Source organism: Parambassis ranga, chromosome 7, assembly GCF_900634625.1.
Source record: "Parambassis ranga chromosome 7, fParRan2.1, whole genome shotgun sequence".
In the NCBI taxonomy this organism is placed as follows: domain Eukaryota; kingdom Metazoa; phylum Chordata; class Actinopteri; family Ambassidae; genus Parambassis; species Parambassis ranga.
In genome coordinates this window covers 20,129,118-20,143,827 of record NC_041028.1, presented here as the reverse complement: position 1 = coordinate 20,143,827, position 14,710 = coordinate 20,129,118, and the positions used below count along the sequence as shown (strand labels likewise).

The following is a 14,710-nucleotide window of genomic DNA, read 5'->3' as shown; positions in this document are numbered from 1 at the left end:
ACCGTTTGCATAACATTATATGTACACAGACAGAGTAGTGAACAGAAAATGTCGCAAAGATGACAATAGAACCAGTGTATGGTAATCATTATAAGAAAATATTAATGACGTTAAAAACCTAAACACCAGTAATACAAGCAAAAGTAGCCAAAACTAATTACTTTTTGGGGGCTGATATCATGATACCTTCATGAAAAAACAATGGCCCATTCCTGCTATTGACTGCCGGTATGCTGATGTAAACAAAAAAAAGAAAACCTTACATAAACATGTGGATGGATGATGTTGGTCCTGCTGATAGGGCTGCCAACCTGCCAGAAAGTAGTAGAAATATTTAACATCGAAATAAAAATATTACCAACATGAATTTTGTTTTAGAATTTACTTACAGTGTTGGAAGAGTTCTTTCGGTCTGGAGCTGCATACCGAAAGAAAACTCCCACTTTGTCCACAGACACTGGCTTGACTTGCTCCCATCCACCAACCCGGACCAGCAGCTGGTGTAGCTTCAGCTCATGAGTGTGTCTGCACAGAAGGTGGCAGCGAGGGATCAGTGACACAAAATGACAACATCCTAAATTATTATGTCAATAGATATGTTGTTCTTGAGTTTTAATATTATTTTAATAATACACAAAATAAATACGACATACGACATTTCCAACCCCTCTTGTGTTCTTAGATGAGAGTTGGGACCCATTTTAGGCCAATTTAGAACAATTAAAATGGGTCATGATTCTGACTTCTGACAAGAGAGTCTCATAAACACTGAGCATTGTGTTGCTCAGAAAGCAGATCAACTGTTAATGCAATTATGATGCAGGCATAACATCTTTAAAGCAAAGCAAACAACTTTCTGACAGACAGTCCAGAATGCATTTCAGTGCTGTGTTAACCAAAGAATCAAAAATATTGGACAAACTCGTCAACATGTTTATATTTACTGGATCAAATCCACAAGGCTGTGATAAAGAATCGGAACTGTACCGGTGGCGTAGTTTTTCATGGGCCTCAAACTCAAATGGAATCTCTTCCCCAGGCAGCACCTCTCTCCACTGGCTGACATTGTGGGTATCATCACCTCCTGGGCCATTAACATCTGAGATGGAGTCTACACTACTGCTGTGAGACAGCGCCACCCTGTGGAGATTTAAAGTATGACTATTAGTTTAGTAAACAGTTTGTTCTGCTGTACTCGTAATAGTCATATCAGGCTTTCTGGACATCAGGCAGTTTGGTCAGATGTTTTTCTTTTAACATTGGTTTTATTGCTGCAAAGCAATCAAATTTTAGTTTCAACACATTTTTCTTTTTATTCATCCACATGCCTGTTATAACCATTCAACTATCAAACTACTCAGCTCATTTGGAAACATTAAACATTTTCATGTGTGACAAGAGGTGTACTTTATAATATATATTTATAATTAATTATAATTAAAAATGTATATAACATGACTCAACCTTCCATGGTCACTTCCATGGTGTAGTTATGGTTTGATATCTACTGAAGAAGTTGTTTCTCTGGAATGTATTATATGCATGAAAATTGCACCTACCTTGTAGGATTTGTTGTTGAAGTGGCAAACCACATGGTACATCCTGTGTGGTTGCACAGGGCATATGGGACAAAGGGCTGCCTCCTCTTGGAAAGCTTGACATCTGCTGGAGACAAAAGGTGAACACCTAAGAGAAAGCTTGGACTTGTGGTGTATGTTCTGTTCGATCAGTCATGCATTTGCTTTTTGTCTTGAGCTACAAAGCAGCCAAGGCAGAGGTGTGTTCTCTCTTTAAAGGGACACTCCAAAATTCCACAGAAAGATCACAAAGCTGTGAATTCAGCTGTGAAGATTGCTGCAGATTTTTTTTTAGCTCTGCAGACTCTAATTCTACAGGTCATGCTTTTTTTATTTCTTTTTTTTTTAATGTCGACTAAACTTTACAGGAATTCTGGAGTACCACCTTAAAAAGCAATTATAACAGTGCACCACTTATAACAGTGTACAAGTTACAATTGACTTAGTGGAGAACTGTTCCACACATGAACATATAGTATACAAAGGTGAGTGGGGCAAACAGCAAAAAAACAAAACACACACACAGAAATGACAATCAGTAGATCAAAGATCATTTTCCCAGAGGTCCCTAAAGTAAACACTATTCCTTTATACCAAGGTACTGTACTGTTTATCATCACTGTATTACATATACAACAATTTACACAAAATGCTGGATGATGAACAAAAGTTAGCAAAATTATGCAAAATGAATTTGTATTGAACAAATACATCATTTTTTGACCCCTATGTCCAAGACTTACTTTTCTACTGTTTTTAATCCTGCTGTTTACATCAAGTTAAATTTATTAGAGTATATTGTCTTACTAGTTGTGTAAAAAAAGTTGTGTAAAAAATGGACACAAAGGCATGATATGATAACATGACATAAGAACTTACAAATAAGTCAAATTACACAAAACTACCGGCCATGCAGTTAATGCAGCTAATGCACCCCGAGAGAACTGAGTTTCAACTATTTCAGCTACTTGCAGTGGTTTCGGTTAAATATGATCAACGAGACTTTAGTGCAATAAATATCAAGTTATTTGGATGTAGCTGCATTGACTTTCCCCTGTCTTTATCAGCTGATATAATAAAAACTCTTCTATTCATTTAACCATCCACTGTTGGCTCAGTTTTTATGCCTACACATACATATAAAAAGATTAATTTCTTGACATGGGTTTGACATTTTTTTGGCACCAGTACCACGACATGTTGGACAGGTGCTTAGAGGCACAAAATGCATAAACATAACATAAGGCAGTGTACAGAAAAAAAGATTCAGTGTTTCAGTTTGTTTGCTAAGCCAGGTTTCCTGCCCACTGTATGTCTTGGTCACTATTTTGTGTGCACTCAGAGGCTGAAAAGATATTTCAGATACATTTGGAACATTTAAAAAGCAAAAGAAGTGAAGAAGGAAATGAGAGAGAAAGACAGAGAGAAGCCATTTATACTTAAACTGCAGTTTACAGTTGGTTTCTTAACTCATCTGAACTGCCGTCTGGTCTTGAATGGTGCAGTGCTAATGTTGCTATCAGCTGATATGCTAACATACAGTGAGGCAGAGTCTCTGACTACAATTCATGTTCCCCAGGGATTCATTTATAATGACTGCATAAGAGCTTTGATACTGAGTGTTTTTCTGAAGGACACTGTCTGCATGACTAAGCTCTAAACTGTACCTCTGGAGTGAATCTGCTGCTCGAGGCAGGTCAAGCTGGCTGTGCTTCTAGTTCTAAGATGGGCAAAAGGTGCACCTGACAGTAGAGAGAGACAGTTACGGCACAACAGAAAGACATGCAGAGGGAACACACAGAAGGGTTAGTTCATCATCAAACCAGACTCTGTATTGGCAAATTCTCTGCAAATCAATACTTTTATGGAATTCATATATTACTTCAAGTAATCTCAGAACCAGCACACCACAGGGTCATTCTTTAAGTATGCAAACAGGGGACCAGAGGAACCTGGAAGATGATGGCTATGACTTTAAGGTATACCTAATTAATGTGACTTATGGTACTGTATGTTATTGTTTAGTTTGGTTGATGCGAAAAAATAATACTATAACTGTGAGATTACTAGCTCGCAGCCAGATGCCTCTGCAGATCCAGGTACAGATTACATTTATGTATTAAAGACCTTAAATATGTACAGTGCATCCAGAAAGTATTCACAGAGCTTAATTTTTTCCACATTTTGTCATGTTACAGCCTCATACACACAATACCTCATTAGAACAATGTTACAAAAAGTTTGTTTTTGATATTTTTTGAATTTATTAAAAATAGAAAACTAAGACATCATATTTACATAAGTACTCACAGCCTTTGCTTAATACTTTGTTGATTCACCTTTGACAGCAATTACAGCCTCAAGTCTTTTTGAATATGATGCCACAAGCTTAGCACACCACACATCTTTAGGCAGTTTTGCCCATTCTTCTTTGTAGTAATTCTCAAGCTCCATCAGGTTGGATGGGAGACGTCTGTGCACAGACATTTTCAGGTTTCTCAAGAGATGTTCAATCGGATTCAAGTCTGGACTCTGGCTGGGCCACTCCAGGACATTTACAGAATGAAAAATGAACCTTCGCCCCAGTCTGAGGTCATGAGCGCTCTGGAGCAGGTTTTCATCCAGGATATCTCTGTATATTGCTGAATTCATTTTTCCTTCTATCCTGACTAATCTGCCAGTTCCTGCTGCTGAAAAACATCCCCATAGCATGATGCTGCCACCACCATGCTTCACTGTAGGGATGGGTATTGGCCTGGTGATGAGCGGTGCCTGGTTTCCTCCAAACATGACGCCTGGCATTCACACCAAAGAGTTCAATCTTTGTCTCATCAGACCAGAGAATTCTGTTTCTCATGGTCTGAGAGTCATTCAGGTGCCTTTTGGCAAATTCCAGACGGGCTGCCGTGTTTCTTTTACTAAGGAGTGGCTTTCGTCTGGTCACTCTACCATACAGGCCTGATTGATGGATTGCTGCAGAGATGGTTGTCCTTCTGGAAGGCTGTCCTCTCTCCACAGAGGGACACTGGAGCTCTGACAGAGTGACCATCCGGTTCTTGGTCACCTCCCTGACTAAGGCCCTTCTCCCCTGATCGCTCAGTTTAGATGGCCGGCCAGCTCTAGGAAGAATCCTGGTGGTCCTCAACATCTTACATTTATGAATAATAGAGGCCACTGTGCTCATTGGGACCTTCAAAGCAGCAGAAATTTTTCTGTATCCTTCCCCAGAATTGTGCCTCAAGACAATCCTGTCTCGCAGGTCTATAGACAATTCCTTTGACTTCATGCTTGGTGTTTGTGCTCTGACATGCATGGTCAACTGTGGGACCTTATATAGACAGGGGTGTGCCTTTCCAAATCATGTCCAATCAACTGAATTTACCGCAGTGGGAGCTGTAGGAGCTGTAGAAACATCTCAAGGATGATCAGTGGAAAAAGAATGCACCTGTGCTCAATTTTGAGCTTCACGGCAAAGGCTGTGAATACTTATGTAAATGCGATTGCCTAGTTTTATATTTTTAATAAATTCAAAAAATGGCAGAAAAAACTTTTTCCACATTGTCCTAATGAGGTATTGTGTGTAGAATTTTGAGGTAAGAGATTAATTTAATACAATTTGAATTAGGCTGTAACATGACAAAATGTGGAAAAAGTGAAACGCTGTGAATACTTTCCAGGGACACTGTATATAAAATGGCATCAAATGTTTATCTTATAAAATAATTATCATATATTATCATCTCTGTAATGTTTAGTCATAATTAACTTGTGAATTCTTTTATTATGCACAGAAATGTTGTTTGTGAGGTTTCTGGGAACACAGTGGCATTGACCTATGGTTATAAATCCTTCCATCCATTTCTTAACCTGCTTTGTTGACCTCTGACCATCAGATGCTAACTGATAAAATCTTTTCGTTTACCAATTTCAATTACTTCATTTTTAGTTTAGATCAGGGGTCGGTAACCTGCGGCCCCGGAGCCGCATGAGGCTCTTTCATCCCTCTGTTGTGGCTCTCAGGGCGAGCTCATTTTTGGAAAAAAATAATAATAATGTCGATAAATAATGGCTTTTTAATTTAAATGTATTTTATTTTATTCATTTAGTTTTTTCATAATAATAGTTATTTCTTTAGAGATTGAGATGCTCTTGTGGATATTAAAATAAAACTTTTAATATTTTGTCAAAATATGCGTCACGGTCGCGTCCTGTGCCACCTGTGACACCAGACAAACTCATGTTCGACAGCCTACATGGAATGACATTCCTGACACTTATGTAAACAAAAAACAAGTATGCATTTGGAGTCCAGTCGATCTTTGGATCTCCAAACTTGTGCGAGCAAACATCGCTCGAGCCACATGAGAGCTTGCAATCCCTCGTGAAAAACAAAGTGACGTCTTACAGCCCTGAAATGGATACGATACGCTGTGCAGTGAAGTTCAAGGGCAGAAATCACATTAACCCAGGAAGAAAAATTATTTTGTATTTTTGTATTATTTTGAAAATACATATTTTTATATCGGACCCTGAACTAACGTGTTTCATATTCAGGTTGACTACTGTAGCCTACAGGTAATTTAGTGGTCAAATAGGTGTAGATTAGTAGTTAGGGGGTTGTGGCTCAGAGTGGGAAACCGGCCCAAATGGCTCTTTTAATGCTGAAGGTTGTCGACCCCTGGTTTAGATGAACACTTTTAACAGATTGGGGTTGGTGTGATATCACAGTATCCTTTTACCTGTGACCATCTGATTATTTAAAAGCGATAAAAAGCTGCTCATCAGCAAAGTTCCTCCCAATATTTAAACAGTAATCATTCAAGTTGGTAGATATGCATACAACTGAGCAAAGATTGCTTCTTTGCTTAAACTTCACCAGCACTGACATTTTTAAAAAACACATTTGGGTCAGTCACATGTACTACTGGGACTCACTCTGTCCAAGGCTAGGTGGGTCAACTGAGGAACCTATCCAGGGCAGAGGGACTGAAGACTGGGTTGTCTGCTCCTCCTTATCACAGTAGTCAGCTATCCAGGAGCTCTTGGTAGTGTTGTATTGTTCTGAAAAGGCCATAAAACATGCTCAAAATGAATTATCACTACAGATTAAATGGATCCTAAAAGGTAAAAGGCCCTTACCCAGCAAGACAGACGTGATGTTGATGTCTAGCCTTTGCTTGGCCTGGATCCCCATCTTGAGACGTGGTGGGTGGAGACGGCCTGCAGCTTGCTGCTGCCAAGTAAGGATGCAGGGCCAAGGCTCAATGAAGGGCTCCCAGCCTTAATAACACAAACACACACAATTTGAGAACTGTTCAGGTACTGTATTGACATTCAAATCCAGGCGTTTGTCCAGTAATCTAATCCTATTAATGAAACAAGCAAACAATAATTATTATGTAGCAGCCTGAAACTAAGAAAACTGATGTGCATACTATTTTAATACACTTTCCATGAACAGAAATATTTTTTAGGGCACCATGGTCAGATAGACCAACTTAACTGTGCAGAATATACAGTCATTTTTCAAAGTTAGTAGCAAAAAAAAATAGACTTTTTTTCAGTGCGCCATCATTTATTCAGCTGGCCGACTGTCAGCAGGAAGGTTCTCCCTTATGGTCGGGTCCTGCTCAAGGTTTCGTCCTGTTAAAAGGGAGTTTTCTTGCCACTGTTGCCCTTAAGGGGGTTCAGGCTCTGGGTCTCTGTGAAGCGCTTTGAGATCATTTCTGTGCTCTACAAATAAAACTGCATTGAATAATCAATCAAGTTACTGCTGCTAAAGGTGGATCTACAAGCTTTTGAAATGTGTGTGCATGCTTTGTATTGAACACTTTTTTGGCCTAATTTTTGCTAAATAAACAATGGCACAGTGAAAAAGTTGTTGTGTTGGTCTGAAATTGCATTTGCCCAATACTACTATTAAATGATTTTATTATGTTTTTACATAAACAAAATTGAAGCATAACAGGTGGTATTAACTTCTGAACATGACTGAATTATGTAAACATCAAATACAGGTTCTAATACCATGAGTAAATCCTATTACCTGACAGCTCTCTGTTGTAGTAGTCTCCCGACAGAGTGAAGCTGGCATTGCCTTCCTGGGTGGAACCAATGCGCTGCAGCATATAAAGCCCTGCAATGATAACAGTCACATGCATATTGTAACCAGGCTGAGAAATACAGTGCTGCTGCTATGTCACAATTTTTTTATGTCTTTGGTAATATGCATATATTTCATATAACATGAATCCAATTGGAACAATGCTATTATATGCTGCAATATGTGCCACAAGATTATGTCACATAAAGGGTGTCTTTCATCTCAATTTCACCCTCAGCTGCCAGTTTGCTTTAATCTTATATCGGATCAGACACAAAACTCACTGGAGAATGTGAGCTCAGCCAGAGGTATGTCACAATCCTGGCAGTCATCGATGAAACAGATGCAGATACTTTCAGCCTTCACCTCTACCCCTGACAGAGGTGCTGAGTGGCTGCTGGTGCTGGAGTCAGCCCTGGCTCTGGGACGTCCTGCCATGTTCTCAGCATTTTCCAGCAGCCACGTGGCAGCTTGGTCCAGTTGGCCTTGAGAACAAATTATTTGATAATTAAACAGGCTTTCACTAACTGATGGTCAAAAAAGTGCTACATGTTAGATCACCCAGGTTTGGAGAATAGTGGTACAGGTCACACCTTTACAGTGGATCAGGGCTCTTTTGCAATCCTCTTTCCTGAAGCCAAGGTCTTGTAAACGCATCAGTTGGCCCTCTGTTAGAAACAAAATGCAAGTTAATAAGCAGCTTTTTATTTGGTTATTACTTAAAGTACATGTCAAACAGTAGGCAAAAAATATAAAGCAACAAATGAAATGTTCTTTCCTGAGATAAAAAAAAATCTTAGAAAGCACTGGGAGCATTAAATAATTACTGTATCCTGCTGTCTACATACCTATAAGGCTCTCAGTCTTCTGTCTGAAGCTGTCTTTGGGCGTTGTGGTGGCTGTATTGGTGGGTGCAGTGATATTGTCAGAAGGCACTGAAGCAGCAGCAGTAGGAAAAGACCTGGCAATGGCCAAGAAGAGCTGGATGTCATTGTAGGACAGGCGGATATCCAGAGCAGGAAACTGAATCTGTCAAAAAGATAAGATAAGACTTTATTGATCCCTGGAGGAAAATTGAGTCATAACAGCAGCAGAACAAATAGTAAGACAGTGTCCATAAAAACTAGAAACAGATAATTAACAAATGATCTAGAATTAAAAATAAAAATAATAAAATAGAATGAAAAAAGAAATAAGAATAACCATAAGATATACAGCTGAGGTATGCACAGTGGATTACTTGCATCCTACATCATGAATATCATAAAATAAAACAAAAACTAATAACTCCAATGGGAGTATTATACTGGTTATATTGCACAAGAGGAACTGTACTATATTTCTTTTGTTATTTTAGCATTAGTGTCATAAATACTACTACAAAATACAGTAGTACAGAGAAATTTGAAATGCAGGTGGTAGTCCTACGTGACACTGTTGTTGTACAGTCTCACTACTGTTGGGACAAAGGACCAGTAGCATTCCTTTCTGCACTGAGGGTGCAGCAGTCTGCGGCTAAGCGAGCTACTCAAGATCCCCACTGCCTCACGCAGAGGGTGAGAGGGGTTGTTTTGGATGCTTGACAGCTTTTCCAACATCCTCCTGTCACTTACAGAGTCCACTGAGTCCAGGGGTCGGCCCAGGACAGACCTAGCCCTCTTGACTAGTTTGTCCAGTTTTCATCAACAATAACAGGGGCAATCACTTCGGTCCACAAAATAGCCCCCTGTATAACACAGTTGCCTTACATAATTTTGCTTTGGTAAATCAGAGAAAAGAGCTAAGTTGTTAAGAGCTATGTACAGCACAGTATGAGCACAAATTGCTGAAGTTACCAGTAAATAGAATAACAAATATTTTACTGGCAGAACCTCCTTGCCACGAGCCACCACTGCTAACCACAATCGTGCTGAGGTTATTGTTTATTTTACTGACCTCCAAAAGTGGTGGGATATCCTCCACATTAAAGGCATCCAGTAGACCTGAGCTGCTTTGGTATGTAGGGCTCCCACACAGCTCCACCTGAACATTGACTGGGTCAATGATGGACAGTGCTGTTTCCTGCTCGCTGCCCAGCCGACATGAGAACACCTGGGGGTGACAAGGTACTTCAGAAACAAAGCTAATAAAATGAATGTCCTTAATATTCATTGAGTATCAATTATTGAGAACACCTGGAACACAATTAGGTTGTAAAGCCCCTTAGTGAGTAGTCAGTAGTATTGGCAATAAAAGTACATTTAGTACAATGTACAATAATAGTAACAATCAATGTACATACATGTCAGCTCAAATGTCTCTAGTAATAATAGTAATAATAATAATCAAGACAATCGATCTGATTAAAAGAATCCTTAAAACAGAGTTGAAGAAGAACTAGCGAGAGATGTCACCTCTATTCCAGCAAGGCTACCAGAGAAGGGTCTGTCCAGCAGACGAGGTTTGTAGGTCAGAACAGTGGTGCCTTTTAGAATGATGGCACTGGTATCCAGACAAGATGAGTCCTCCACAACCACAAACTCTGTACCTGTAGACCACATATGTGCCATTTATAGAAAAAAACAACAACAAAAAAAACATAATATAAAATATAAAATAGGTTCATATCTAGAGATTTCAATAAGGAACTGAAACACTTCTAACAGGTCCATAGAGGAATCAAGAAGAAACTGACGCCAGTACTTTCTTTTACACAGGTAAAATGACATTTTTATATTACCTTGAACCTGACCGATTACAGATGATAAACAGCAGAAATTGGCTTTAAGAATAAATATCAGCACAGGCCCAAAGTGAAAACCAACAGACAGGTGAACTGGCTCACTGTGACTCTCTAATACTCACCATATGCCATGTGTGCTTAAGAAATGACATCATCATGTCAGTGAGCATAAAAGGAAGGACAGGTATGTCTGCAGCGTGGAGGTCTTTGAAATGTCAGAAACTGGTATCAGAGTCACCGTTTGCTCCTAACAGCTCAGCACTGGTCATGTGAGGAGACAAACTCCCTCAATTCTACACTAAAAATTTGATTACTTATATTAATTCTCCAATTCATAACAGAGCAGGCAGATCCACTAGCCAGGTGCAAAAAATATGTAATTCATACAACTGATACTGAATCAAAAAACTTTTTTGTGAAAATCATTTAGATATTATATATCAGCCAATTGTATACTATATTATATTTATACTACCTAGATACTGTGTACACACTGACAAACTATAGCTCTAACTAAAAAATCTGCAATAAAAAAATTAAGAAAAAAATTGGTGAGTTTAAAACAAGATATTTCCCAAACTACAATGCTACATGTAGTGCAGGCATGTTGAAAGTCTTATAAACCAGGGTTTCCCAAAGTGGGGGCTGACCCTGACAGCGGGTCGTGAGATGATTTCATGATGTCATTAAAAAATGAAATTTTATTTTTTTATTTTTTATTTTTATTTTTTAATAATAAATTGTATTGTATCTTACTTTATTATACTATAATTTAGAATGTTTTGCCCCCTGATTACAGCAGATGAACAGTGTCAATCACACATCAATGTACAGCATTGCAGTGTTGCTAATTTGGCGACTTTCTCACTAAGAGGGTCCTCTTGGAGACTTTTCTGGTGTTTTGGAGACTGACATGAAAGCATGTGATGCCAGTTGGTTCTACGTATTTATATGAAAAGACTTTTTCAGCTCTGACATACATAAAGAATAAATACAGATTTTGGCTTAATGCGGAGTATGATCTCTGAGTGGCCGTTTTGTCCTGCTCTGCATGCTGTGCTCACTTAACCTTCTCAGTCTCAGTGTCTCTAACGCCGTTTTTATGGGTCACAGTCTGAAAAGTTTGCGAACCCCTGTTGTTAACAATGTAGGAGCTGCTCCAACTGTGGGCAACAGCATTTCTAAATTACCCCAAGCACCTTTATTTGAAATTGTTCTGTCACAAAATAAAAAAAAAGATCTGACCATATCAGCCAACATGTGCAAACCAATAAATGAATCAGGCTCTAATTTTCATTAAAACTTAAATTCAAAAATACTAGCATACTTGGTATCAACTGACACCAAATATTTTGCTGCTCAGTTTCCCACACAAGTACAAACACTACTAATAACCTCTAATAACGCTCTCTGACCTGTGACATTGATCTTAACCTCCAGACAACGGTCCTGGGTGACGGGCACTGTGGACCTCTTGGTGATCACTCCACTCTTGACCGTCTTTGGCATAACAGCCATTGTGGTGCTGGTTGTGGCACTCGCTCCTGAGTCAGTACTTGTGTTACTGGGCCAGCGCTTACGACTCTCAGCACTACTTGATGCCTTCTCAGCTGGCATTTGCAGGAAATCTTGCACCAGCTGGAGCCAATCGAAGATGAGAAAGACCCTTAGGTTGTTGAGGACCACTGTGAAGCAGGAGGAATCACGTGTGGATCTGCAGAAAAGTAGAAATCACCTTGTTTGTGTGACCAGCTCTTGAATCTCCATCTCGATTATAAATGTCCCATGAGCATTTTTAGTGTTACCTGTAATGCAGTTCCAGTTGCAGAGAAGCCCGATTAGTGCCCGTTTTAGAGGGCTGAAGAATGCAGTCAAATACATTGCACCTTTCCCCATAAGCTTCACCAGCACTATTTGTGTACCGCGTGTCATATGCCAGCAGGGAGTGAGACACCAGATTGATAGACTTGGATCCATTGGAGAAACTTTCAAACAGCAGCTTGGATTTCATGAAGTCAAATCTTTGCAAACAATAAAAATAATAAAAAGATAAGCATCTTTCTAATGTCACTAGAGAAACACCATTCAATACTTGTCTAGACAGACCAACTGTTTGTTTTATGTTGTGCATATAGCTTTTCTGTGCATTAACCTTAAATGCCAATAACTGCTTAATCCTCAAAAGTATTTTTCTGATTGCATTTTCTGATCATTGGTTATTGTGAAATTAGTCAATTTCTTCACAGTGCTTCATTTGTTTTGTTTGTTTTTTTTAATGTATTTTCTGACAGAACTAACAAAATATTGATCTATGTTGTTTTTAAGTCTTGTAACCGCTCACCTTGCTAATGAACGTTTGTCTTTATTGGGTTTTGGGCTGTCCAGGAGCTCCAGACTGACATCCATCATGTCCACCAGAAATGAGAAGTTGGTGTAGACATCTCCACTTAACACCGTCTAGAGAGACAGAACATCAGTCTGTACACTAGAACAAATAGGATGCTATTTGAAAACAACAACAAAATATGTAAAACGTTATATAATACCATACAAATGTCAGTTTACTACAGAAAGCTGTAAAATCAGCTTACAGGCTTAAAAACTAGTGGATGGCAGTGGCTGGCAAAAGAGACAAAATATAATTATAGTTCTTTCTTCATATACTTTAATTAAGCATCCAAAGGAGCAATTCCAGACAATGAGGAGAATTGTCTCTAGATAATACGTTATGTAGTAAATATGTACTCTCTCACATAGGTGCTGGGATCCTGCAGGTTGTAGGGCCGCAGGAACTCTTCAACAGGCTCTCCCAGGTTGTTCTCCAGCAGCTCTCTGATCAACTGATAATGCTCCGTGTCCAGAGAGCAGTGCACAGATGACAGGCTGCCATGGATGGACATGTCAGGTACTGCATGGCTCAGTTCCCTGATAATATCAAGTATAGGTTGTAAGTTCGATCCATCCTTATTATTTATGTTGCCACAGACAAGAGATTTGCAAGCTTATCTTGATTTAAAAGCAGGGCATACTTATCCAGGTTGCGCTCCACTTTAAGCTTGAAGCGGCAGCAGTCTTTCAGCAGGTTGTTTCCAGTGCGACGGACACAGTATGAGGGAAAAATAAGGTCTGAGGAAGATTCGGGAAGTTTACCACCAATATCCCAGGGCTGACAGGGGAGACGCTCTGCTGCAAAGATATCCATCTCCTGCAGGTCCAGGGCAATGCAGTCTAACAGACACACATGGTCCTCTAAGAGGAAATAAAGATTTCATTATATTTATGTACAGTTTTTTCTGGAACTGACAAGACCCAGCAAAGGAAATGAACTTGCAGCAAACAGTGCGAACAAAAATTATACAACAATGCTAACCTTGGCCATAAGAGCCACTGTCCTCTGAGGTCCTCCCTATGTCTAAGACCTGTGGTCTGCTTGGTGTTGACACTGAGGATGAGGAGGTGCTGCAGGAAGACATTTGAGGCTTCTCGTGGTCACCAATCTTCTCTGCAGCATTCCGGACGCGCTCCTTTTTCAAAAGAACGGGCAGAGAAGAGACATACAGTTAGGTTACACTTATGATCATCACACATAACAAAAGCACAGTATTATTTACCATTACCAAATCAAGGCACTACTGAAATTATTAAAAAAAAGTCAATGACATAATTTTGTTACCTAGGCCAGAAAATAACAAAGACATTCTCAATGTGAGCTACAGTTGAAACCAGAAGTTTACATACACTGTATAAAAGACACACGATATTTTTCTCACTTTCTGACATTAAACCAGATTAAACTTTTCCTGTTTTAGGTGATTTTAGGATTACAAAAATTATTTCCATTTGCTAAATCCCAGAATGAGACAGAGAATTTTAGACGATGTTTGTAGTATTTTATTGAAAGTCATAAATTTAGAAGAAAATAATAAAAATGCCTAAAAATCATTTTTGCATTATTCTGGTATTCAGCAAATGGAAATAATTTTGGTAATCTCATATCCCCTAAAACAGGAAAAGTTTTTATACAGTGTATGTAAACTTCTGGTTTCAACTGTAAATAAACTAAACATTGTCAAACTCTACAAGTGATGCCAGTCATCTTATCAGCCTATGTTGATATTTCATGTTAAGGCCAATATCTGCCAAGTACAATGTCTCACCAATAATACATTTCATTCTAAAAAAACAAATCATACCACACACACACAATAAAAGAGGGTAGAAGATGGCGTATACTGGTAATTTTGATTTTTGCAACAAGCCAATTAATAAAGACTGTGTGTGTAAAATTGAAACCAATAAAATGCCCAC

The 14,710-nt window shown here is 39.0% G+C and overlaps 1 protein-coding gene across 5 annotated transcripts in view; it reads right to left on the bottom strand.

The window, feature by feature from the left end:
• Nucleotides 1-14,710, bottom strand: part of vps13d (vacuolar protein sorting 13 homolog D) — a 46,528-nt gene that overhangs the window by 13,576 nt on the left and 18,242 nt on the right. For 2 of the 5 annotated variants that reach the window (XM_028410670.1, XM_028410672.1), the window contains exons 26-44: nucleotides 13,773-13,926; nucleotides 13,432-13,651; nucleotides 13,156-13,327; nucleotides 12,744-12,859; nucleotides 12,208-12,423; nucleotides 11,818-12,116; nucleotides 10,074-10,207; nucleotides 9,616-9,771; nucleotides 8,529-8,709; nucleotides 8,274-8,348; nucleotides 7,965-8,165; nucleotides 7,624-7,713; nucleotides 6,717-6,857; nucleotides 6,513-6,638; nucleotides 3,245-3,319; nucleotides 1,560-1,665; nucleotides 988-1,140; nucleotides 390-525; nucleotides 264-311 (exon numbers count right to left, since the gene is read on the bottom strand). In XM_028410670.1, coding sequence (XP_028266471.1) covers nucleotides 264-311; nucleotides 390-525; nucleotides 988-1,140; nucleotides 1,560-1,665; nucleotides 3,245-3,319; nucleotides 6,513-6,638; nucleotides 6,717-6,857; nucleotides 7,624-7,713; nucleotides 7,965-8,165; nucleotides 8,274-8,348; nucleotides 8,529-8,709; nucleotides 9,616-9,771; nucleotides 10,074-10,207; nucleotides 11,818-12,116; nucleotides 12,208-12,423; nucleotides 12,744-12,859; nucleotides 13,156-13,327; nucleotides 13,432-13,651; nucleotides 13,773-13,926 — 2,799 coding nt within the window. The remainder of the gene's footprint in view (nucleotides 1-263; nucleotides 312-389; nucleotides 526-987; nucleotides 1,141-1,559; nucleotides 1,666-3,244; nucleotides 3,320-6,512; nucleotides 6,639-6,716; nucleotides 6,858-7,623; nucleotides 7,714-7,964; nucleotides 8,166-8,273; nucleotides 8,349-8,528; nucleotides 8,710-9,615; nucleotides 9,772-10,073; nucleotides 10,208-11,817; nucleotides 12,117-12,207; nucleotides 12,424-12,743; nucleotides 12,860-13,155; nucleotides 13,328-13,431; nucleotides 13,652-13,772; nucleotides 13,927-14,710) is intronic. The other 3 variants (XM_028410671.1, XM_028410673.1, XM_028410674.1) reach the window with 3 other exon arrangements.